Source organism: Scyliorhinus torazame, chromosome 19, assembly GCF_047496885.1.
Source record: "Scyliorhinus torazame isolate Kashiwa2021f chromosome 19, sScyTor2.1, whole genome shotgun sequence".
Classification (NCBI taxonomy): Eukaryota; Metazoa; Chordata; class Chondrichthyes; order Carcharhiniformes; family Scyliorhinidae; genus Scyliorhinus; species Scyliorhinus torazame.
This window is the reverse complement of record NC_092725.1, coordinates 17581734-17607181: the sequence shown is the minus strand read 5'-3', so window position 1 is coordinate 17607181 and position 25448 is coordinate 17581734. Positions and strand designations below refer to the sequence as shown.

At 56.0% G+C, this 25448-nt stretch overlaps 1 protein-coding gene across 1 annotated transcript in view; it reads right to left on the bottom strand.

Annotated features, from left to right (window-relative positions):
- Positions 1-542: 542 nt before the first annotated feature.
- Positions 543-25448, bottom strand: part of LOC140396033 (matrix metalloproteinase-17-like) — a 331390-nt gene continuing 306484 nt past the window's right edge. The window contains exons 7-10 of the mRNA XM_072484100.1: positions 22488-22570; positions 15627-15779; positions 14345-14602; positions 543-7529 (exon numbers count right to left, since the gene is read on the bottom strand). Coding sequence (XP_072340201.1) covers positions 7267-7529; positions 14345-14602; positions 15627-15779; positions 22488-22570 — 757 coding nt within the window. The 3' untranslated portion in view covers positions 543-7266. The remainder of the gene's footprint in view (positions 7530-14344; positions 14603-15626; positions 15780-22487; positions 22571-25448) is intronic.

Below are 25448 nucleotides of genomic sequence, written 5' to 3'. Positions count from 1 at the left end.
TCCCAAACTAATCCCACTGCCCCACTCTCTCCCCATAGCCTTGTATCAATCCCAAACTAATCCCACTGTCCCGCTCTCTCCCCATAGCCCCATATCAATCCCCAAACTAATCCCACTGCCCCGCTCTCTCTCCATAGCCCTGTATCAATCCCAAACTAATCCCACTGCCCCGCTCTCTCCCCATAGCCCTGTATCAATCCCAAACTAATCCCACTGCCCCACTCTCTCCCCATAGCCCTGTATCAATCCCAAACTAATCCCACTGTCCTCCTTCATTGCCTCAGGCTTCTTGCAATTGCAGGCAGGGGGCGGTGTCGCTCACACTGCAGGAAAAGACACGGCTCCCCCACGTCCTGTCGCGATCCCCGCTCCTCATCTCGCAGACACCTGGATGGGCGTGTCTCGCTCCTCCGTCTTTCCCTACCACCCAGCTGGCAGAGATCCGCAGCTCCGAGGGTTCGATCCCCATCCTGGCCCTTGCTGGGCCGCCACGCAATTCGTCTCAGATGAGCACAGCAAGAGATGAGCACAGAAAGAGGCCGTGATTTATCGTGCTTTTTATTGACAAGGAAGCAGGTTTAATTCATCAGAGTGGCGCTGATAGAATCCGCATTGCCCCTGGTCTTCCTGGGCAGTTTCACAAAGCACTTGCAAGGCACCAGCCAATGGCTGACCGAAGAGGTAGCTGTGTCTTTAAGAGAGAGCGAGAGAGAGAGAGAGAGAGAGTGAGAGATAGAGAGGTTTCGGGAGCGAATTCCAGAGTTTCTCCCCAGGCAGCTGAAGGCACAGCCGCCAATAGCGGCACAATGGGAATTGTGGGATGCTCAATAGGTCAGAATTGGAGGAGCGCAGGGGTTCTGTAGGACGTAGGTGGTCACAGAGATGGGGAGGGTTGTAGGAGCTGGAGGAGGTTAGAGAAAGGGAGGGTTGTAGGAGCTGGAGGAGGTTACAGACATAGGGAGGGTTGTAGGGACTGGAGGAGGTTACAGAGATAGGGAGGGTTGTAGGGGCAGGAGGAGGTTACAGAGATAGGGAGGGTTGTAGGGAGCTGGAGGAGGTTACAGAGATAGGGAGGGTTGTAGGGAGCTGGAGGAGGTTACAGAGATAGGGAGGGTTGTAGGGAGCTGGAGGAGGTTACAGAGATAGGGAGGGTTGTAGGGAGCTGGAGGAGGTTACAGAGATAGGGAGGGTTGTAGGGGCTGGAGGAGGTTACAGACATAGGGAGGGTTGTAGGGAGCTGGAGGAGGTTACAGAGATAGGGAGGGTTGTAGAGGCTGGAGGAGGTCACAGAGATTGGGAGGGTTGTAGGGACTGGAGGAGGTTACAGAGTTAGGGAGGGTTGTAGGGGCTGGAGGAGGTTACAGAGTTAGGGAGGGTTGTAGGGGCTGGAGGAGGTTACAGACATAGGGAGGGTTGTAGGGAGCTGGAGGAGGTTACAGAGATAGGGAGGGTTGTAGGGGCTGGAGGAGGTTACAGAGATAGGGAGGGTTGTAGGGGCTGGAGGAGGTTACAGAGTTAGGGAGGGTTGTAGGGGCTGGAGGAGGTTACAGAGTTAGGGAGGGTTGTAGGGGCTGGAGGAGGTTACAGACATAGGGAGGGTTGTAGGGAGCTGGAGGAGGTTACAGAGATAGGGAGGGTTGTAGGGGCTGGAAGAGGTTACAGACATAGGGAGGGTTGTAGGGGCTGGAGGAGGTTACAGACATAGGGAGGGTTGTAGGGAGCTGGAGGAGGTTACAGAGATAGGGAGGGTTGTAGGAGCTGGAGGAGGTTACAGAGATAGGGAGGGGTGTAGGGGCTGGAGGAGGTTACAGAGATAGGGAGGGTTGTAGGGGCTGGAGGAGGTTACAGAGATAGGGAGGGTTGTAGGGGCTGGAGGAGGTTACAGACATAGGGAGGGTTGTAGGGAGCTGGAGGAGGTTACAGAGATAGGGAGGGTTGTAGAGGCTGGAGGAGGTCACAGAGATTGGGAGGGTTGTAGGGGCTGGAGGAGGTCACAGAGATTGGGAGGGTTGTAGGAGCTGGAGGAGGTTACAGAGTCAGGGAGGGTTGTAGGGAGCTGGAGGAGGTTACAGAGATAGGGAGGGTTGTAGGGGCTGGAAGAGGTTACAGACATAGGGAGGGTTGTAGGGGCTGGAGGAGGTTGCAGAGATAGGGAGGGTTGTAGGGAGCTGGAGGAGCTTACAGAGATAGGGAGGATTGTAGGGGCTGGAGGAGGTTACAGAGATGGGGAGGGTTGTAGGGAGCTGGAGGAGGTTACAGAGATAGGGAGGGTTGTAGGGGCTGGAGGAGGTTACAGAGATAGGGAGGGTTGTCGGGACTGGAGGAGGTTGCAGAGATAGGGAGGGTTGTAAGGGCAGGGGGAGGTTACAGAGATAGGGAGGTTTGGAGGGGCTGGAGGAGGTTACAGAGTTGGGAGGGTTGTAGGGGGGTGGAGGAGGTTACAGAGATAGGGAGGGTTGTCGGGGCTGGACGAGGTTACAGAGATTGGGAGGGTTGTAGGGAGCTGGAGGAGGTTACAGAGATAGGGAGGGTTGTAGGGGCTGGAGGAGGTTACAGAGATAGGGAGGAGTGTAGGGGCTGGAGGAGGTTACAGAGATAGGGAGGGTTGTAGAGGCTGGAGGAGGTCACAGAGATGGGGAGGGTTGTAGGAGCTGGAGGAGGTTACAGAGACAGGGAGGGTTGTAGGGGCTGGAGGAGGTTACAGAGATAGGGAGGGTTGTAGGGGCTGGAGGAGGTTACAGACATAGGGAGGGTTGTAGGGAGCTGGAGGAGGTTACAGAGATAGGGAGGGTTGTAGAGGCTGGAGGAGGTCACAGAGATTGGGAGGGTTGTAGGAGCTGGAGGAGGTTACAGAGTCAGGGAGGGTTGTAGGGAGCTGGAGGAGGTTACAGAGATAGGGAGGGTTGTAGGGGCTGGAAGAGGTTACAGACATAGGGAGGGTTGTAGGGGCTGGAGGAGGTTGCAGAGATAGGGAGGGTTGTAGGGAGCTGGAGGAGCTTACAGAGATAGGGAGGATTGTAGGGGCTGGAGGAGGTTACAGAGATGGGGAGGGTTGTAGGGAGCTGGAGGAGGTTACAGAGATAGGGAGGGTTGTAGGGGCTGGAGGAGGTTACAGAGATAGGGAGGGTTGTCGGGACTGGAGGAGGTTGCAGAGATAGGGAGGGTTGTAAGGGCAGGGGGAGGTTACAGAGATAGGGAGGGTTGGAGGGGCTGGAGGAGGTTACAGAGTTGGGAGGGTTGTAGGGGGGTGGAGGAGGTTACAGAGATAGGGAGGGTTGTCGGGGCTGGACGAGGTTACAGAGATTGGGAGGGTTGTAGGGAGCTGGAGGAGGTTACAGAGATAGGGAGGGTTGTAGGGGCTGGAGGAGGTTACAGAGATAGGGAGGGTTGTCGGGACTGGAGGAGGTTACAGAGATAGGGAGGGTTGTAAGGGCAGGGGGAGGTTACAGAGATAGGGAGGGTTGGAGGGGCTGGAGGAGGTTACAGAGTTGGGAGGGTTGTAGGGGGGTGGAGGAGGTTACAGAGATAGGGAGGGTTGTAGGGGGGTGGAGGAGGTTACAGAGATAGGGAGGGTTGTAGGGGGGGTGGAGGAGGTTACAGAGATAGGGAGGGTTGGAGGGGCTGGAGGAGCTTACAGAGATAGGGAGAGTTGGAGGGGGTGAAGGAGGTTACAGAGATAGGGAGGGTTGGAGGGGGTGGAGGAGGTTACAGAGATAGGGAGGGTTGTAGGGGCTGGAGGAGGTTACAGAGATAGGGAGAGTTGTAGGGGCTGGAGGAGGTTACAGAGATAGGGAGGGTTGTAGGGGCTGGAGGAGGTTACAGACAAAGGGAGGGTTGTAGGGAGCTGGAGGAGGTTACAGAGATAAGGAGGGTTGTAGGGAGCTGGAGGAGGTTACAGAGATAGGGAGGGTTGTAGGGGCTGGAGGAGGTTACAGAGATAGGGAGGGTTGTAGGGGCTGGAGGAGGTTACAGAGATAGGGAGGGTTGTAGGGGCTGGAGGAGGTTACAGAGATAGGGAGGGTTGTAGGGGCAGGAGGAGGTTACAGACATAGGGAGGGATGTAGGGAGCTGGAGGAGGTTACAGAGATAGGGAGGGTTGTAGAGGCTGGAGGAGGTCACAGAGATGGGGAGGGTTGTAGGAGCTGGAGGAGGTTACAGAGACAGGGAGGGTTGTAGGGAGCTGGAGGAGGTTACAGAGATAGGGAGGGTTGTAGGGGCTGGAGGAGGTTACAGACATAGGGAGGGTTGTAGGGGCTGGAGGAGGTTACAGACATAGGGAGGGTTGGAGGGAGCTGGAGGAGGTTACAGAGATAGGGAGGGTTGTAGGGAGCTGGAGGAGGTTACAGACATAGGGAGGGTTGTAGGGGCTGGAGGAGGTTACAGACATAGGGAGGGATGTAGGGAGCTGGAGGAGGTTACAGAGATAGGGAGGGTTGTAGGGAGCTGGAGGAGGTTACAGACATAGGGAGGGTTGTAGGGAGCTGGAGGAGCTTACAGAGATAGGGAGGATTGTAGGGGCTGGACGAGGTTACAGAGATAGGGAGGGTTGTAGGGACTGGAGGAGGTTGCAGAGATAGGGAGGGTTGTAAGGGCAGGGGGAGGTTACAGAGATAGGGAGGGTTGGAGGGGCTGGAGGAGGTTACAGAGTTGGGAGGGTTGTAGGGGGGTGGAGGAGGTTACAGAGATAGGGAGGGTTGTAGGGGCGGGAGGAGGTTACAGAGATTGGGAGGGTTGTTGGGGCAGGGGGAGGTTACAGAGATAGGGAGGGTTGGAGGGGGTGGAGGAGGTTACAGAGATAGGGAGGGTTGTAGGGGCTGGAGGAGGTTACAGAGATTGGGAGGGTTGTAGGGGGGTGGAGGAGGTTACAGAGATAGGGAGGGTTGTAGGGGGGGGTGGAGGAGGTTACAGAGATAGGGAGGGTTGGAGGGGGTGGAGGAGGTTACAGAGATAGGGAGAGTTGGAGGGGGTGAAGGAGGTTACAGAGATAGGGAGTGTTGGAGGGGATGGAGGAGGTTACAGAGATAGGGAGAGTTGTAGGGGCAGGGGGAGGTTACAGAGATAGGGAGGGTTGTCGGGGCTGGAGGAGGTTACAGAGATAGGGAGGGTTGTAGGGGCTGGAGGAGGTTACAGAGATAGGGAGGGTTGTTGGGGGGTGGAGGAGGTTATAGAGATTGGGAGGGTTGTACGGGGGTGGAGGAGGTTACAGAGATAGGGAGGGTTGTAGAGTGCTCGAGGAGGTTACAGAGATAGGGAGGGTTGTAGGGGTGTGGAGGAGGTTACAGAGATAGTGAGGGTTGTAGGGGGGTGGATGAGATTACAGAGATAGGGAGGGTTGTTGGGGGGTGGAGGAGGTTACAGAGATAGGGAGGGTTGTTGGGGGGTGGAGGAGGTTACAGAGATAGGGAGGGTTGTGGGGCTGGAGGAGGTTACAGAGATAGGGAGGTTGTGGGGGCTGGAGGAGGTTACAGAGATAGGGAGGGTTGTAGGGGGGTGGAGGAGGTTACAGAGATAGGGAGGGTTGTAGGGGGGTGGAGGAGGTTACAGAGATAGGGAGGGTTGTTGGGGGCTGGAGAAGGTTACAGAGATAGGGAGGGTTGTGGGGCTGGAGGAGGTGACAGAGATAGGGAGGGTTGTGGGGCTGGAGGAGGTGACAGCGATAGGGAGGGTTGTGGGGCTGGAGGAGGTTACAGAGATAGGGAGGGTGGAGCGAGGGCCAGGGAGTGATTTGAAAAGCAGGGCGGCTGGTTTTAAGATGGTGATGTTGCTCGATCAGCTCCCTGTGGGCCAGCGGGCTCAGGGGAGGGGGATGGGTGATCGGGGATGTGCTGCGACGTGGGTCACGGGGTCAGCGGGGTTCAGAGGTCAGCAGAGTTCTGGCTGATCTGAGTTCTCGGTTGGGTGGGGTTGGGATGGGGGTGGGGGGGCTGTGGGACCGCCAATAACATCTTTCAACAGAATGAGCTCGACAATTGTCCACCAAATCCACCAATTAAGCTCCCTCCCTCACTTACTCCCTCCCTTCCACCCTCTCTCTCCCTCCCTTCCTCCCTCTATCTCTCTTTCTCTCCTTCCCTCTCTCTGTCTCTCTGTCCCTCTCACCCTCCCTTCCACCCCTCCTTCTCTCTCCCTCCCTCTCTCCTTCCTTCCCTCCTTCTCTCCCTCTCCCTCTCCCTCCCTCCCTCTCCCTCTCTCTTTCTCTCCCTCTCTCCCTCCCTTCCTCTCTCTCCATCTCTCCCTCTCTCCATCTCTCCCTCCCTTCCTCTCTCTCCATCTCTCCCTCGCTCCCTCCCTCTCTCCATCTCGCTCCCTCACACCCTCCCTCTCCCGCGTTGGACGAGCACTCTCCCCAGCCTCACAGAGCGATGGACAGCCAAACTAATGTGATCTGGCTGCCTCCCAGTGGGAACAGGTCTGACCTGGAGACTTGCATCCCAGAGAGAGAGAGTCAGAGGGAGAAGGCGATGGATAGAAGGTGGCAAGAGCGAGGCAGATGTCGAAAGGTGAAAAGGAAGCGAGAGATTGAGAAAGAGAGATGCAAGGAAAGAAAGGGGACGAGGGACGCAGACAGAGAGATGGAGAGCGAGGGCAAGAGGGAAGCCAGGAAAGGGAGAGAGAGAAGGTGACAGGCAGGGAAGGAGAGGCAGATGGAGCGGGCGAAACAGGGAGAGAGAAGATGTGTGTGAGAGTGAGTCTGTATCGACCCTCTGAAAGACCTCCCAGTCTAACCCCACACCTCCATCCTATCCCCGTAACCCCACCTAACCTTTTAGACGCTACGGGCAATTTATCACGGCCAATCCACCTAACCTGCACGTCTTTGGACTGTGGGAGGAAACCGGAGCACCCGGAGGAAACCCACGCAGACACGGGGAGGACGTGCAGACTCCGCACAGACAGTGACCCAGCGGGGAATCGAACCTGGGGCCCTGGCGCTGTGAGGCCGCAGTGCTAACCACTGTGCTGCCGTGCCACCGAAAGGCACAGCGAGAGTGATGGAGAGATAGAGCGAGGCAGAGAGATGGAGGGAGAGTTGACTGCACTGGGCTGTGTGAACGAGTGAATTGTCCATCTCCTGGCACTGACGTCCTTGAGGGTCTGTTGGGCAAAGAGCGAGAGCATTCAGCCAGAGAGGGGGGATGGCTGATCATTTACAAACCGTTTGGGGTTGGCTCCATCGCTGACGGAAATAGTTCCAGAGTGCTGGGAGGTGGGGAGGTGCAGGAATCCCCTCGCTCCCCACCTGCCCCCCCTGAGGCCCCCGAGAGGTTAGCCAGCGAGGAGCACTCCGAGCGACAGGCTGATGACGATGGCTTCCATGCCCGAGGCGAGGGACCTGCCAGAATTACGCCCAAGTCCACAGCTGCACTCTCCCACATTGGGTACCCTGCCATCGGGGGGTACGGGCGTGTGTGCTGGCACATCGCAGTGCATCCAGACCCGATGTGTGGAAGAGGCAGCAGAAGATTCAACCTCAACAGCTCCGCCCTCCATCCGCCAATGGTCCCGTCCCTTGAAGAAGTAGGTGAAGCCTGTGGAGACAGGAGGGGGGGGGGGGGGGGAGTCAGATATCAGGTCAACAAGATCCCACACTTTCAACAAGACAGTCCGTGAGACACTCATAGAGTGCAACATTCCAGGAGTCACTCCGTCAGGGACACACTCCGGGAGTCACTCTGTCAGGGACACACTCCGGGAGTCACTCTGTCAGGGACACACTCGGGGAGTCACTACGTCAGTGACACACTCCGGGATGCACTCCGTCAGGGACACACTCCGGGAGTCACTCTGTCAGGGACACACTCCGGGAGTCACTCTGTCAGGGACACACTCCCGGAGTCACTCCGTCAGTGACACACTCCGGGAGTCACTCTGTCAGGGACACACTCCCGGAGTCACTCTGTCAGTGACACACTCCGGGAGTCACTCCGTCAGGGACACACTCCGGGAGTCACTCCGTCAGTGACACACTCCGGGATGCACTCCGTCAGTGACACACTCCGGGAGTCACTCCGTCAGTGACACACTCCGGGAGTCACTCCGTCAGGGACACACTCCGGGAATCACTCTGTCAGGGACACACTCCGGGAGTCACTCTGTCAGGGACACACTCCGGGAGTCACTCTGTCAGGGACACACTCCGGGAGTCACTCCGTCAGTGACATACTCCGGAGTCACTCCGTCAGGGACACACTCCGGGAGTCACTCTGTCAGGGACACACTCCGGGAGTCACTCCGTCAGTGACATACTCCGGGAGTCACTCCGTCAGTGACACACTCCGGGAGTCACTCCGTCAGGGACACACTCCGGGAATCACTCTGTCAGTGACACACTCCGGGAGTCACTCTGTCAGTGACACACTCCGGGAGACACCCTGTCAGGGACACACTCTCGGAGTCACTCTGTCAGCGACACACTCCGGGAGTCACTCCGTCAGGGACACACTCCGGGAATCACTCTGTCAGGGACACACTCCGGGAGTCACTCCGTCAGTGACATACTCCGGGAGTCACTCTGTCAGGGACACACTCCGGGAGTCACTCCGTCAGGGACACACTCCGGGAGTCACTCTGTCAGGGACACACTCCAGGAGTCACTCTGTCAGGGACACACTCCGGGAGTCACTCCGTCAGGGACACACTCCGGGAGTCTCTCTGTCAGTGACACACTCCCGGAGTCACTCTGTCAGGGACACACTCCGGGAGTCACTCTGTCAGGGACACACTCCCGGAGTCACTCTGTCAGGGACACACTCCCGGAGTCACTCCGTCAGGGACACACTCCTGGAGTCACTCTGTCAGGGACACACTCCGGGAGTCACTCTGTCAGTGACACACTCCCGGAGTCACTCTGTCAGGGACACACTCCGGGAGTCACTCCGTCAGGGACACACTCCGGGAGTCACTCCGTCAGGGACACACTCCGGGAGTCACTCCGTCAGGGACACACTCCGGGAGTCACTCTGTCAGGGACACACTCCGGGAGTCACTCTGTCAGGGACACACTCCCGGAGTCACTCTGTCAGGGACACAGTCCCGGAGTCACTCTGTCAGTGACACACTCCGGGAGTCACTCTGTCAGTGACACACTCCGGGAGTCACTCTGTCAGTGACACACTCCGGGAGTCACTCCGTCAGGGACACACTCCGGGATGCACTCCGTCAGTGACACACTCCGGGAGTCACTCTGTCAGGGACACACTCCGGGAATCACTCTGTCAGGGACACACTCCGGGAGTCACTCTGTCAGGGACACACTCCGGGAGTCACTCCGTCAGGGACACACTCCGGGAGTCACTCCGTCAGTGACACACTCCGGGAGTCACTCTGTCAGGGACACACTCTGGGAGTCACTCTGTCAGGGACACACTCCGGGAGTCACTCTGTCAGGGACACACTCCGGGAGTCACTCTGTCAGGGACACACTCTGGGAGTCACTCTGTCAGGGACACACTCCGGGAGTCACTCCGTCAGTGACACACTCCGGGAGTCACTCTGTCAGGGACACACTCCGGGAGTCACTCTGTCAGGGACACACACCCGGAGTCACTCTGTCAGGGACACACTCCCGGAGTCACTCTGTCAGTGACACACTCCGGGAGTCACTCTGTCAGGGACACACTCCGGGAGTCACTCCGTCAGTGACACACTCCGGGAGTCACTCTGTCAGGGACACACTCCGGGAGTCACTCTGTCAGGGACACACTCCGGGAGTCACTCCGTCAGGGACACACTCCCGGAGTCACTCTGTCAGGGACACACACCCGGAGTCACTCTGTCAGGGACACACTCCCGGAGTCACTCTGTCAGGGACACACTCCCGGAGTCACTCTGTCAGGGACACACACCCGGAGTCACTCTGTCAGGGACACACTCCCGGAGTCACTCTGTCAGGGACACACACCCGGAGTCACTCTGTCAGGGACACTCTCCCGGAGTCACTCTGTCAGGGACACACTCCGGGAGTCACTCTGTCAGGGACACACTCCGGGAGTCACTCTGTCAGGGACACACTCCGGGAGTCACTCTGTCAGGGACAAACTCCGGGAATCACTCTGTCAGGGACACACTCCGGGAGTCACTCCGTCAGGGACACACTCCGGGAGTCACTCTGTCAGTGACACACTCCGGGAGTCACTCTGTCAGTGACACACTCCGGGAGTCACTCTGTCAGGGACACACTCCGGGAGTCACTCTGTCAGTGACACACTCCGGGAGTCACTCTGTCAGTGACACACTCCGGGAGTCACTCCGTCAGGGACACACTCCGGGATGCACTCCGTCAGTGACACACTCCGGGAGTCACTCTGTCAGGGACAAACTCCGGGAATCACTCTGTCAGGGACACACTCCGGGTGTCACTCTGTCAGGGACACACTCCGGGAGTCACTCCGTCAGGGACACACTCCGGGAGTCACTCCGTCAGTGACACACTCCGGGAGTCACTCTGTCAGGGACACACTCTGGGAGTCACTCTGTCAGGGACACACTCCGGGAGTCACTCTGTCAGGGACACACTCCGGGAGTCACTCTGTCAGGGACACACTCTGGGAGTCACTCTGTCAGGGACACACTCCGGGAGTCACTCCGTCAGTGACACACTCCGGGAGTCACTCTGTCAGGGACACACTCCGGGAGTCACTCTGTCAGGGACACACACCCGGAGTCACTCTGTCAGGGACACACTCCCGGAGTCACTCTGTCAGTGACACACTCCGGGAGTCACTCTGTCAGGGACACACTCCGGGAGTCACTCCGTCAGTGACACACTCCGGGAGTCACTCTGTCAGGGACACACTCCGGGAGTCACTCTGTCAGGGACACACTCCGGGAGTCACTCTGTCAGGGACACACTCCCGGAGTCACTCTGTCAGGGACACACACCCGGAGTCACTCTGTCAGGGACACACTCCCGGAGTCACTCTGTCAGGGACACACTCCCGGAGTCACTCTGTCAGGGACACACTCCCGGAGTCACTCTGTCAGGGACACACTCCCGGAGTCACTCTGTCAGGGACACACACCCGGAGTCACTCTGTCAGGGACACTCTCCCGGAGTCACTCTGTCAGGGACACACTCCGGGAGTCACTCTGTCAGGGACACACTCCGGGAGTCACTCTGTCAGGGACACACTCCGGGAGTCACTCTGTCAGGGACAAACTCCGGGAATCACTCTGTCAGGGACACACTCCGGGAGTCACTCCGTCAGGGACACACTCCGGGAGTCACTCTGTCAGTGACACACTCCGGGAGTCACTCTGTCAGTGACACACTCCGGGAGTCACTCTGTCAGGGACACACTCCGGGAGTCACTCTGTCAGTGACACACTCCGGGAGTCACTCCGTCAGTGACACACTCCGGGAGTCACTCTGTCAGGGACACACTCCGGGAGTCACTCTGTCAGTGACACACTCCGGGAGTCACTCTGTCCGGGAGACACTCTGTCAGTGACACACTCCGGGAGTCACTCTGTCAGTGACACACTCCGGGAGTCACTCTGTCAGTGACACACTCCGGGAGTCACTCTGTCAGGGACACACTCCGGGAGTCACTCTGTCAGTGACACACTCCGGGAGTCACTCCGTCAGTGACACTCCCGGAGTCACTCTGTCAGGGATACACTCCGGGAGTCACTCTGTCAGTGACACACTCCGGGAGTCACTCTGTCAGGGACAAACTCCGGGAATCACTCTGTCAGGGACACACTCCGGGAGTCACTCCGTCAGGGACACACTCCGGGAGTCACTCTGTCAGTGACACACTCCGGGAAACACTCCGTCAGTGACACACTCCGGGAGTCACTCTGTCAGTGACACACTCCGGGAGTCACTCTGTCAGGGACACACTCCGGGAGTCACTCCGTCAGGGACACACTCCGGGAGTCACTCTGTCAGTGACACACTCCGGGAGTCACTCTGTCAGTGACACACTCCGGGAGTCACTCTGTCAGGGACACACTCCGGGAGTCACTCCGTCAGTGACACACTCCGGGAGTCACTCTGTCAGGGACACACTTCGGGAGTCACTCTGTCAGGGACACACTCCCGGAGTCACTCTGTCAGGGACACACTCCGGGAGTCACTCCGTCAGTGACACACTCCGGGAGTCACTCTGTCAGGGACACACTTCGGGAGTCACTCTGTCAGGGACACACTCCCGGAGTCACTCTGTCAGGGACACACTCCGGGAGTCACTCTGTCAGGGACACACTCCCGGAGTCACTCTGTCAGGGACACACTCCGGGAGTCACTCCGTCAGTGACACACTCCGGGAGTCACTCTGTCAGGGACACACTTCGGGAGTCACTCTGTCAGTGACACACTCCGGGAGTCACTCTGTCAGGGACACACTCCGGGAGTCACTCTGTCAGTGACACACTCCGGGAGTCACTCTTGAAGTGACACACTCCGGGAGTCACTCTGTCAGTGACACACTCCGGGAGTCACTCTGTCAGGGACACACTCCGGGAGTCACTCCGTCAGGCACACACTCCGGGAGTCACTCTGTCAGGGACACACTCCGTCAGTGACACACTCCGGGAGTCGCTCCGTCAGGGACACACTCCGGGAGTCACTCTGTCAGGGACACACTCCGTCAGTGACACACTCCGGAGTCACTCCGTCAGTGACACACTCCGGGAGTCACTCTGTCAGGGACACACTCCGGGAGTCACTCCGTCAGGGACACACTCCGGGAGTCACTCCGTCAGTGACACACTCCGGGAGTCACTCCGTCAGTGACACACTCCGGGAGTCACTCCGTCAGTGACACACTCCGGGAGTCACTCTGTCAGGGACACACTCCGGGAGTCACTCTGTCAGGGACACACTCCGGGAGTCACTCTGTCAGTGACACACTCCGGGAGTCACTCTATCAGGGACAAACTCCGGGAATCACTCTGTCAGGGACACACTCCGGGAGTCACTCCGTCAGGGACACACTCCGGGAGTCACTCTGTCAGTGACACACTCCGGGAAACACTCCGTCAGTGACACACTCCGGGAGTCACTCTGTCAGGGACGCACTCCGGGAGTCACTCTGTCAGGGACACACTCCGGGAGTCACTCCGTCAGTGACACACTCCGGGAGTCACTCTGTCAGGGACACACTTCGGGAGTCACTCTGTCAGTGACACACTCCGGGAGTCACTCTTGAAGTGACACACTCCGGGAGTCACTCTGTCAGTGACACACTCCGGGAGTCACTCTGTCAGGGACACACTCCGGGAGTCACTCCGTCAGGGACACACTCCGGGAGTCACTCTGTCAGTGACACACTCCGGGAGTCACTCCGTCAGTGACACACTCCCGGAGTCACTCTGTCAGGGACACACTCCGTCAGTGACACACTCCGGGAGTCACTCCGTCAGTGACACACTCCGGGAGTCACTCTGTCAGTGACACACTCCGGGAGTCACTCTGTCAGGACACTCTCCGGGAGTCACTCCGTCAGTGACACTCCGGGAGTCACTCCGTCAGTGACACACTCCGGGAGTCACTCCGTCAGTGACACACTCCGGGAGTCACTCTGTCAGGGACACACTCCGGGAGTCACTCTGTCAGGGACACACTCCGGGAGTCACTCTGTCAGGGACACACTCCGGGAGTCACTCTGTCAGTGACACACTCCAGGAGTCACTCTTGAAGTGACACACTCCGGGAGTCACTCTTGAAGTGACACACTCCGGGAGTCACTCTTGAAGTGACACACTCCAGGAGTCACTCCGTCAGTGACACACTCCGGGAGTCACTCTGTCAGTGACACAGTCCAGGAGTCACTCTTGAAGTGACACACTCCGGGAGTCACTCTTGAAGTGACACACTCCGGGAGTCACTCTTGAAGTGACACACACATACACTCGCAGACTCGCAGACACATACACTCACACACACTCACACACACAAACCCACAGACATACACTCACAGGGACACCCTCACATTCACACACTCACAGACGCTCACGCACACGCACTCTCATAGACACTTACAGACACTCAGACACACTTACGGACACGCACACACTCACACCGTCTCACAGGCAATCACATTCACACACACGAGCAGACACACACTGACATTCATACACTTACAGGTGCACCCACACTCACTCACTCCCATTCACACACTTACTCACATTCATACACTCTCAGACCCGCTCACACTCACTCACATTCACACACTCATGTGCACACTTACTCACATTCACACACTCTCTCTCACACACACACACACACTCAATGACACACTCTCACACTCACACACTAGCACACGCACTCACACCAACACACTAACACACACATTCACACTCACACACTCTCACACTCACAGAGACACTAATCTCTCACCGTCACTCCAGGCCATGACACCATCCAGGCCGTGTCCGATCCCCCTCCACAGACTCAGTTCTTTGGGATATCCGGGATCCATGTTCTTCCTCTGCTCGTCATACCTCCAGAATTGCCCGCCCTTGAAGAAGTACGTTTTCCCGTTGTGCGGCCAGACAAAAACGGCGTCGATTCTGTCCACATTGAGGCCGAAGTCGGTGATCGGCCGGGGGTAACCTTTGTCCACCGCGGTGTTGGAGAAGACCCAGTAAAGGCGACCTGAGGGGAAGAGCAACCAGTCACGGACTCACCAGGATGCTGGTCACGGTTTTCCGAGGCCTCCCTCGTGATCTCAGCCTTGCGGGAGCCACCCAAAACGGGCCCTCCGTCCAACCCCTGGGGGCCCAGGGGCCGTGGGCTGGACCCTCAAGCTTTGCCCGGCCTTGTGCGTGTGGTGGGTGGGAGGGGCGGGGGGGGGGGGGGGGATATAGCAGGAGACAGGGTGAGAAATTGAGTTCAGGGCCTCAGAATGAGCCTACGGCCTATTCCGCCCTCTGTTTCACAGAGCCATAGACACTACCCTGACCACACCGACTGCCGAGTCCCTCTCTATGTCTAATCCCATTTCCCCGCACGTGCTCCCTAGCCTTGGCTCATCTTAATGCTTGTTAATTGTTGTGAGAGTTCCAGCCTCCTTCGGGCAGCGAGTTCCAGGTTCCCACCATCCTCTGGCCGAAAAAGATTCTCCTTAAATCTCCTCGAAACCTCCTGTTCCTAACCTTAAATCTATGCCCCCTGTTTATTGACCCCTCCACTCAGGGGAACATTTTCTTCCTGTCCAGCCCTAACTGTGTCCCTCAATGTTACACTCTCAATCTCTGGACGTGTACCCCAAGCTCCCTCTGTACGTCACAGGGTCCTAACCTTCATTGCGTATTCCCTCATCTTGTTTGTCCATCCAAAATGCATTAGCTCACACTTTTCATGGTGAAATTAAATTTCCTGCTCATCTGACCAGCCTCATCAATACTGCCCTTTAACCTAAGACTTTTGTTCTCGCTGCTTGCCACACCGCTAATTTCCGTGGGTGGTGCGTGGGCGCAGAACCAGACAGGGTATGAAATTTAGCACTAGGCCGAGAATCGGGACTGAGGCCTACCCCGCTCTCTGCCTGTGTGGGGGGGATTCAGGAGCCCACGGAGGGGGTGATCAGGGTGAACTAGGCCGTGATTACAACCTGGGCCTGTCATGGCAACACTTGAGTCTCAGCTGAGCAGCCCCGGGTCCCAGTCCATGAACTCACCGATGAAGAAGACAATCCTATTGTCGGTCAGTCTCTCGTACACGCTGTCGATCTTCTTCAAGTCTGAAGGAAGGCCGTGCCAGAAATTCCGGATGTGAGCGGCGTTCAAAGAGACAAGGTTCCCGGCTCGTTGCATCCTCCAGAAATAATGGTCTGTTCAAGAAATTCAACACGGGGTTAGATACAGAGTAAAGCTCCCTCTACACTGTCCCCATCAAACACTCCCAGGACAGGTACAGCACGGGGTTAGATACAGAGTAAAGCTCCCGCTACACTGTCCACATCAAACACTCCCAGGGCAGGTACAGCACAGAGTTAGATACAGAGTAAAGCTCCCTCTACACTGTCCCCATCAAACACTGCCAGGACAGGTACAGCACGGGGTTAGATACAGAGTAAAGCTCCCTCTACACTGTCCCCATCAAACACTCCCAGGACAGGTACAGCACGGGGTTAGACACAGAGTAAAGCTCCCTCTACACTGTCCACATCAAACACTCCCAGGGCAGGTACAGCACAGAGTTACATACAGAGTAAAGCTCCCTCTACACTGTCCCCATCAAACACTCCCAGGGCAGGTACAGCACAGAGTTAGATACAGAGTAAAGCTCCCTCTACACTGTCCACATCAAACACTCCCAGGACAGGTACAGCACGGGGTTAGATTCAGAGTAAAGCTCCCTCTACACTGTCCCCATCAAACACTCCCAGGACAGGTACAGCACGGGGTTAGATACAGAGTAAAACTCCCGCTACACTGTCCCCATCAACACTCCCAGGACAGGTACAGCACGGGGTTAGATACAGAGTAAAGCTCCCTCTACACTGTCCCCATCAAACACTCCCAGGTCAGGTACAGCACGGGGTTAGACACAGAGTAAAGCTCCCTCTACACTGTCCACATCAAACACTCCCAGGGCAGGTACAGCACAGAGTTACATACAGAGTAAAGCTCCCTCTACACTGTCCCCATCAAACACTCCCAGGGCAGGTACAGCACAGAGTTAGATACAGAGTAAAGCTCCCTCTACACTGTCCACATCAAACACTCCCAGGACAGGTACAGCACGGGGTTAGATTCAGAGTAAAGCTCCCTCTACACTGTCCCCATCAAACACTCCCAGGACAGGTACAGCACGGGGTTAGATACAGAGTAAAACTCCCGCTACACTGTCCCCATCAACACTCCCAGGACAGGTACAGCACGGGGTTAGATACAGAGTAAAGCTCCCTCTACACTGTCCCCATCAAACACTCCCAGGTCAGGTACAGCACGGGGTTAGATACAGAGTAAAGCTCCCTCTGCACTGTCCCCATCAAACACTCCCAGGACAGGAACAGCACTGGGTTAGATACAGAGTAAAGCTCCCTCTACACTGTCCCCATCAAACACTCCCAGGACAGGTACAGCACGGGGTTAGATACAGAGTAAAGCTCCCTCGACACTGTCCCCATCAAACACTCCCAGGTCAGGTACAGCACGGGGTTAGATACAGAGTAAAGCTCCCTCTAGACTGTCCCCATCAAACACTCCCAGGACAGGTACAGCACGGGGTTAGATACAGAGTAAAGCTCCATCTTCACTGTCCCCATCAAACACTCCCAGGACAGGAACAGCACTGGATTAGATACAGAGTAAAGCTCCCTCTACACTGTCCCCATCAAACACTCCCAGGACAGGTACAGCACGGGGTTAGATACAGAGTAAAGCTCCCTCGACACTGTCCCCATCAAACACTCCCAGGTCAGGTACAGCACGGGGTTAGATACAGAGTGAAGCTCCCTCTACACTGTCCCCATCAAACACTCCCAGGACAGGTAAAGCATGGGGTTAGATACAGAGTAAAGCTCCCTCTACACTGTCCCCATCAACACTCCCAGGTCAGGTACAGCACGGGGTTAGATACAGAGTAAAGCTCCCTCTGCACTGTCCCCATCAAACACTCCCAGGACAGGAACAGCACTGGGTTAGATACAGAGTAAAGCTCCCTCTACACTGTCCCCATCAAACACTCCCAGGACAGGTACAGCACGGGGTTAGATACAGAGTAAAGCTCCCTCGACACTGTCCCCATCAAACACTCCCAGGTCAGGTACAGCACGGGGTTAGATACAGAGTAAAGCTTCCTCGACACTGTCCCCATCAAACACACTCAGGACAGGTGCAGCACGGAGTTAGATACAGAGTAAAGCTCCCCCTACACTGTCCCCATCAAACACTCCCAGGACAGGTACAGCACGGAGTTAGATACAGAGTAAAGCTCCCTCTTCACTGTCCCCATCAAACACTCCCAGGGCAGGTACAGCACAGAGTTAGATACAGGGTAAAGCTCCCTCTACACTGTCCACATCAAACACTCCCAGGACAGGTACAGCACGGGGTTAGATTCAGAGTAAAGCTCCCTCTACACTGTCCCCATCAAACACTCCCAGGACAGGTACAGCACGGGGTTAGATACAGAGTAAAACTCCCGCTACACTGTCCCCATCAACACTCCCAGGACAGGTACAGCACGGGGTTAGATACAGAGTAAAGCTCCCTCTACACTGTCCCCATCAAACACTCCCAGGTCAGGTACAGCACAGGGTTAGATACAGAGTAAAGCTCCCTCTGCACTGTCCCCATCAAACACTCCCAGGACAGGAACAGCACTGGGTTAGATACAGAGTAAAGCTCCCTCTACACTGTCCCCATCAAACACTCCCAGGACAGGTACAGCACGGGGTTAGATACAGAGTAAAGCTCCCTCGACACTGTCCCCATCAAACACTCCCAGGTCAGGTACAGCACGGGGTTAGATAGAGAGTAAAGCTCCCTCTAGACTGTCCCCATCAAACACTCCCAGGACAGGTACAGCACAGGGTTAGATACAGAGTAAAGCTCCATCTGCACTGTCCCCATCAAACACTCCCAGGACAGGAACAGCACTGGATTAGATACAGAGTAAAGCTCCCTCTACACTGTCCCCATCAAACACTCCCAGGACAGGTACAGCACGGGGTTAGATACAGAGTAAAGCTCCCTCGACACTGTCCCCATCAAACACTCCCAGGTCAGGTACAGCACGGGGTTAGATACAGAGTGAAGCTCCGTCTACACTGTCCCCATCAAACACTCCCAGGACAGGTAAAGCATGGTGTTAGATACAGAGTAAAGCTCCCTCTACACTGTCCCCATCAACACTCCCAGGTCAGGTACAGCACGGGGTTAGATACAGAGTAAAGCTCCCTCTGCACTGTCCCCATCAAACACTCCCAGGACAGGAACAGCACTGGGTTAGATACAGAGTAAAGCTCCCTCTACACTGTCCCCATCAAACACTCCCAGGACAGGTACAGCACGGGGTTAGATACAGAGTAAAGCTCCCTCGACACTGTCCCCATCAAACACTCCCAGGTCAGGTACAGCACGGGGTTAGATACAGAGTAAAGCTTCCTCGACACTGTCCCCATCAAACACACTCAGGACAGGTGCAGCACGGAGTTAGATACAGAGTAAAGCTCCCCCTACACTGTCCCCATCAAACACTCCCAGGACAGGTACAGCACGGAGTTAGATACAGAGTAAAGCTCCCTCTTCACTGTCCCCATCAAACACTCCCAGGACAGGTACAGCACGGGGTTAGATACAGAGTAAAGCCCCCTCGACACTATCCCCATCAAACACTCCAGGACAGGTACAGCACGGGGTTAGATACAGAGTAAAGCTCCCTCTACACTGTCCCCATCAAACACTCCCAGGACAGGTACAGCGCGGGGTTAGATACAGAGTAAAGCTCCCTCTACACTGTCCCCATCAAACACTCCCAGGACAGGTACAGCACGGGGTTAGATATAGAGTAAAGCTCCCGCTACACTGTCCCCATCAAAACTCCCAGGACAGGTACAGCACGGGGCTAGATACAGAGTAAAGCTCCCTCTACACTGTCCCCATCAAACACTCCCAGGACAGGTACAGCACGTGGTTAGATACAGAGTAAAGCTCCCTCTACACTGTCCCCATCAAACACTCCCAGGTCAGGTACAGCACGGGGTTAGATACAGAGTAAAGCTTCCTCGACACTGTCCCCATCAAACACACTCAGGACAGGTGCAGCACGGAGTTAGATACAGAGTAAAGCTCCCCCTACACTGTCCCCATCAAACACTCCCAGGACAGGTACAGCACGGAGTTAGATACAGAGTAAAGCTCCCTCTTCACTGTCCCCATCAAACACTCCCAGGGCAGGTACAGCACAGAGTTAGATACAGGGTAAAGCTCCCTCTACACTGTCCACATCAAACACTCCCAGGACAGGTACAGCACGGGGTTAGATTCAGAGTAAAGCTCCCTCTACACTGTCCCCATCAAACACTCCCAGGACAGGTACAGCACGGGGTTAGATACAGAGTAAAACTCCCGCTACACTGTCCCCATCAACACTCCCAGGACAGGTACAGCACGGGGTTAGATACAGAGTAAAGCTCCCTCTACACTGTCCCCATCAAACACTCCCAGGTCAGGTACAGCACAGGGTTAGATACAGAGTAAAGCTCCCTCTGCACTGTCCCCATCAAACACTCCCAGGACAGGAACAGCACTGGGTTAGATACAGAGTAAAGCTCCCTCTACACTGTCCCCATCAAACACTCCCAGGACAGGTACAGCACGGGGTTAGATACAGAGTAAAGCTCCCTCGACACTGTCCCCATCAAACACTCCCAGGTCAGGTACAGCACGGGGTTAGATAGAGAGTAAAGCTCCCTCTAGACTGTCCCCATCAAACACTCCCAGGACAGGTACAGCACAGGGTTAGATACAGAGTAAAGCTCCATCTGCACTGTCCCCATCAAACACTCCCAGGACAGGAACAGCACTGGATTAGATACAGAGTAAAGCTCCCTCTACACTGTCCCCATCAAACACTCCCAGGACAGGTACAGCACGGGGTTAGATACAGAGTAAAGCTCCCTCGACACTGTCCCCATCAAACACTCCCAGGTCAGGTACAGCACGGGGTTAGATACAGAGTGAAGCTCCCTCTACACTGTCCCCATCAAACACTCCCAGGACAGGTAAAGCATGGTGTTAGATACAGAGTAAAGCTCCCTCTACACTGTCCCCATCAACACTCCCAGGTCAGGTACAGCACGGGGTTAGATACAGAGTAAAGCTCCCTCTGCACTGTCCCCATCAAACACTCCCAGGACAGGAACAGCACTGGGTTAGATACAGAGTAAAGCTCCCTCTACACTGTCCCCATCAAACACTCCCAGGACAGGTACAGCACGGGGTTAGATACAGAGTAAAGCTCCCTCGACACTGTCCCCATCAAACACTCCCAGGTCAGGTACAGCACGGGGTTAGATACAGAGTAAAGCTTCCTCGACACTGTCCCCATCAAACACACTCAGGACAGGTGCAGCACGGAGTTAGATACAGAGTAAAGCTCCCCCTACACTGTCCCCATCAAACACTCCCAGGACAGGTACAGCACGGAGTTAGATACAGAGTAAAGCTCCCTCTTCACTGTCCCCATCAAACACTCCCAGGACAGGTACAGCACGGGGTTAGATACAGAGTAAAGCCCCCTCGACACTATCCCCATCAAACACTCCAGGACAGGTACAGCACGGGGTTAGATACAGAGTAAAGCTCCCTCTACACTGTCCCCATCAAACACTCCCAGGACAGGTACAGCGCGGGGTTAGATACAGAGTAAAGCTCCCTCTACACTGTCCCCATCAAACACTCCCAGGACAGGTACAGCACGGGGTTAGATATAGAGTAAAGCTCCCGCTACACTGTCCCCATCAAAACTCCCAGGACAGGTACAGCACGGGGCTAGATACAGAGTAAAGCTCCCTCTACACTGTCCCCATCAAACACTCCCAGGACAGGTACAGCACGTGGTTAGATACAGAGTAAAGCTCCCTCTACACTGTCCCCATCAAACACTCCCAGGACAGGTACAGCACGGGGTTAGATACAGAGTAAAGCTCCCTCTACACTGTCCCCCATCAAACACTCCCAGGACAGGTACAGCACGGGGTTAGATAGAGAGTTAAGCTCCCTCTACACTGTCCCCATCAAACACTCCCAGGACAGGTACAGCACGGGGTTAGATACAGAGTAAAGCTCCCTCTTCACTGTCCCCATCAAACACTCCCAGGACAGGTACAGCACGGGGTTAGATACAGAGTAAAGCTCCCTCGACACTCCCCATCAAACACTCCCAGGACAGGTACAGCATGGGGTTAGATACAGAGTAAAGCTCCCTCTACACTGTCCCCATCAAACACTCCCAGGACAGGTACAGCACGGGGTTAGATACAGAGTAAAGCTGCCTCTACACTGTCCCTATCAAACACTCCCATGACAGGTACAGCACGGGGTTAGATACGGAGTAAATCTCCCTCTACACTGTCCCCATCAAACACTCCCAGGACAGGTACAGCACGGGGAGAGAATCAGAGTAAAGCTCCCTCTACACTGTCCCCATCAAACACTCCCAGGACAGGTACAGCACGGGGTCAGATACAGAGTAAAGCTCCCTCTACACTGTCCCCATCAAACACTCCCAGGACAGGTACAGCACGGGGTCAGATACAGAGTAAAGCTCCCTCTACACTGTCCCCATCAAACACTCACAGGACAGGTACAGCACGGGGTTAGATACAGAGTAAAGCTCCCTCTACACTGTCCCCATCAAACACTCCTGTGGCTGGGCACCTTGACCTTTCTGTCAGGTAATGCCCGTTTGACCTGATGGTGGTCGTGGGAAATGTGATTTCCAATTTGCAAGAAGTGTGGAGATTTGAAGATGACAACTCTCCTGACCTCACTTCCACCTCACTGTGCAGTGCACCACAACTCCTTACCTTTGAAAAAGAAAGCCTCCCCTCGGATATTGGCCACGGCGTCAAAGGTCGTGGAACAACGGTCAATAACTGTAGGCCTCGGCCTAGTTCAGAGAGAAATGTGAGGAATTTGTATGAAAAGTGCCCTGGTTAAGGGAACCCACCTTCTCCCCGTATCCCTCAATCCCCCACCTACCCACCTTCTCCCTGTCTTCCTGAACCCCAACCTACCCACCTTCTTCCCGTATCCCGCAATCCCCAACTCCCCAACTTCTCCCCATATCCCTCAATCCCCCACCTACCCACCTTCTCCCCGTATCCCGCAATCCCCACCTCCCCACCTTCTCCCCGTGTCCCTCAATCCCCACCTACCCACCTTCTCCCCATATCCCTCAATCCCCACCTACCCACCTTCACCCCGTATCCCTCAACCCCCCACCTACCCACCTTCTCCCCGTATCCTTCAATTCCCCACCTAACCACGTTCTCCCCGTATCCCTCAATCCTCCACATACCCACCTTCTCCCCGTATCCCTCAATTCCCCACCGACCCACCTTCTCCCCGTATCCCTCAATTCCCACCTACCCACCTTCTCCCCGTATCCCTCAATCCCCCACCTACCCACCTTCTCCCTGTATCCCTCAATCCCCACCTACCCACCTTCTCCCCATATCCCTCAATCCCCCACCGACCCACATTCTCCCCAACTCTCTCGATCCCCCACCTCACCACCTTCTCTCCATATCCCACAATATCCCCACCTACCAACCCCCCACCTTCTCCCGGTATCCCTCAATCTCCCACCTACCCACCTTCTCCCCATCTCCCTCAATCCCCCACCGACCCACATTCTCCCCAACTCTCTCGATCCCCCACCTCACCACCTTCTCTCCATATCCCACAATCCCCCACCTACCCACCTTCTCCCCGTATCCCTCAATCCCCCACCAACCCACCTTCTCCCCGTATCCCTCAATCCCCACCTACCCATCTTCTCCCTGTACCCCTCAATCTCCCACCTACGCACCTTCTCCCCGTATCCCTCAATCCCCCACCTACCCACCTTCTCCCCATTTCCCTCAATCCCCCAACTACGCACCTTCTTCCCGCATCCCTCAATCCCCACCCTACCCACCTTCTCCCCATATCCCTCAATCCCCACCTACCCACCTTTAGATTTACCAGAATGTTGCCTGGTATGGAGGGCATAAGCTATGAGGAGCGATTGAATAAACTCGGTTTGTTCTCACTGGAACGAAGGAGGTTGAGGGGCGACCTGATAGAGGTATACAAAATTATGAGGGGCATAGACAGAGTGGATAGTCAGAGGCTTTTCCCCAGGGCAGAGGGGTCAATTACTAGCGGGCATAGGTTTAAGGTGAGAGGGGCAAGGTTTAGAGTAGATGTACGAGGCAAGTTTTTTACGCAGAGGGCAGTGGGTGCCTGGAACTCGCTAACGGAGGAGGTAGTGGAAGCAGGGACGATAGGGACATTTAAGGGGCATCTTGACAAATATATGAATAGGATGGGAATAGAAGGATACGGCCCCAGGAAGTGTAGAAGATTGTAGTTTAGTCGGGCAGTATGGTCGGCACGGGCTTGGAGGGCCGAAGGGCCTGTTCCTGTGCTGTACATTTCTTTGTTCTTTGTTTTGTTGTTCTCCCCGTATCCCTCAATCCCCCACCTACCCACCTTCTCCCCATAACCCTCAATCCCCCACCAACCCACCTTCTCCCCGTATCCCTCAATCCCCCACCTACCCACCTTCTCCCCGTATCCCTCAACCCCCCACCTACCCACCTTCTCCCCGTATCCCTCAATTCCCTACCTAACCACCTTCTCCCCGTATCCCTCAATCCTCCACACACCCCCTTCTCCCCATTTCCCTCAATCCCCCACCTACCCACCTTCTCCCCATTTCCCTCAATCCCCCACCTACCCACCTTCTCCCCGTATCCCTCAATCCCCACCTACCCACCTTCTCCCCGTATCCCTCAATCCCCCACCTAACCACCTTCTCCCCGTATCCCTCAACCTCCACCTACCCACCTTCTCCCCGTATCCCTCAATCCTCCACCCACCCACCTCCTCCCCATATCCCTCAATCCCCCACCTTCTCCCCGTATCCCTCAATCCCCCACCTACCCACCTTCTCCCCGTATCCCTCAATCCCCCACCTAACCACCTTCTCCCCGTATCCCTCAATCCCCCACCTAACCACCTTCTCCCCGTATCCCTCAATCCCCCACCTACCCACCTTCTCCCCGTATCCCTTAATCCCCCACCTCCCCACCTTCTCTCCATATTGCACAATCCCCCACCTGTACACCATCTCCCCGTCTTTCTGAATTCTCCACCTACCCACCTTCTCCCCGTATCCCTCAATCCTCCACCTACCCACCTTCTCCCCGTATCCCTCATCCCCCACCTACCCCCTTCTCCCCCTATCCCTCAATCCCCCACCTACCCACCTTCTCCCTGATTCATCAATCCTCCACCTACCCACCGTCTCCCCATGTCCCACAATCCCCACCTACCCACCTACTCACCGTATCTCTCAATCCCCACCTACCCACCTTCTCCCCATATCCCTCAATCCCCCATCTACCCACCTTCTCCCCAATATCTCAATCCCCCACCTACCCACCTTCTCCCCGTATCCCTCAACCCTCCACCTACCCTCCTTCTCCCCGTATCCCTCAATTCCCCACGTAACCACCTTCTCCCCGTATCCCTCAATCCTCCACACACCCACCTTCTCCCGATTTCCCTCAATCCCCCACCTACCCACCTTCTCCCCGTATCCCTCAATCCCCCACCTACCCACCTTCTCCCCACATCCCTTAATCCCCACCTACCCACCTTCTCCCCGTATCCCTCAATCCTCCACCTACCCACCTTCTCCCCATATCCCTCAATCCCCACCTACCCACCTTCTCCCCGTATCCCTCAATCCCCCACCCATCCAACTTCTCCCCGTA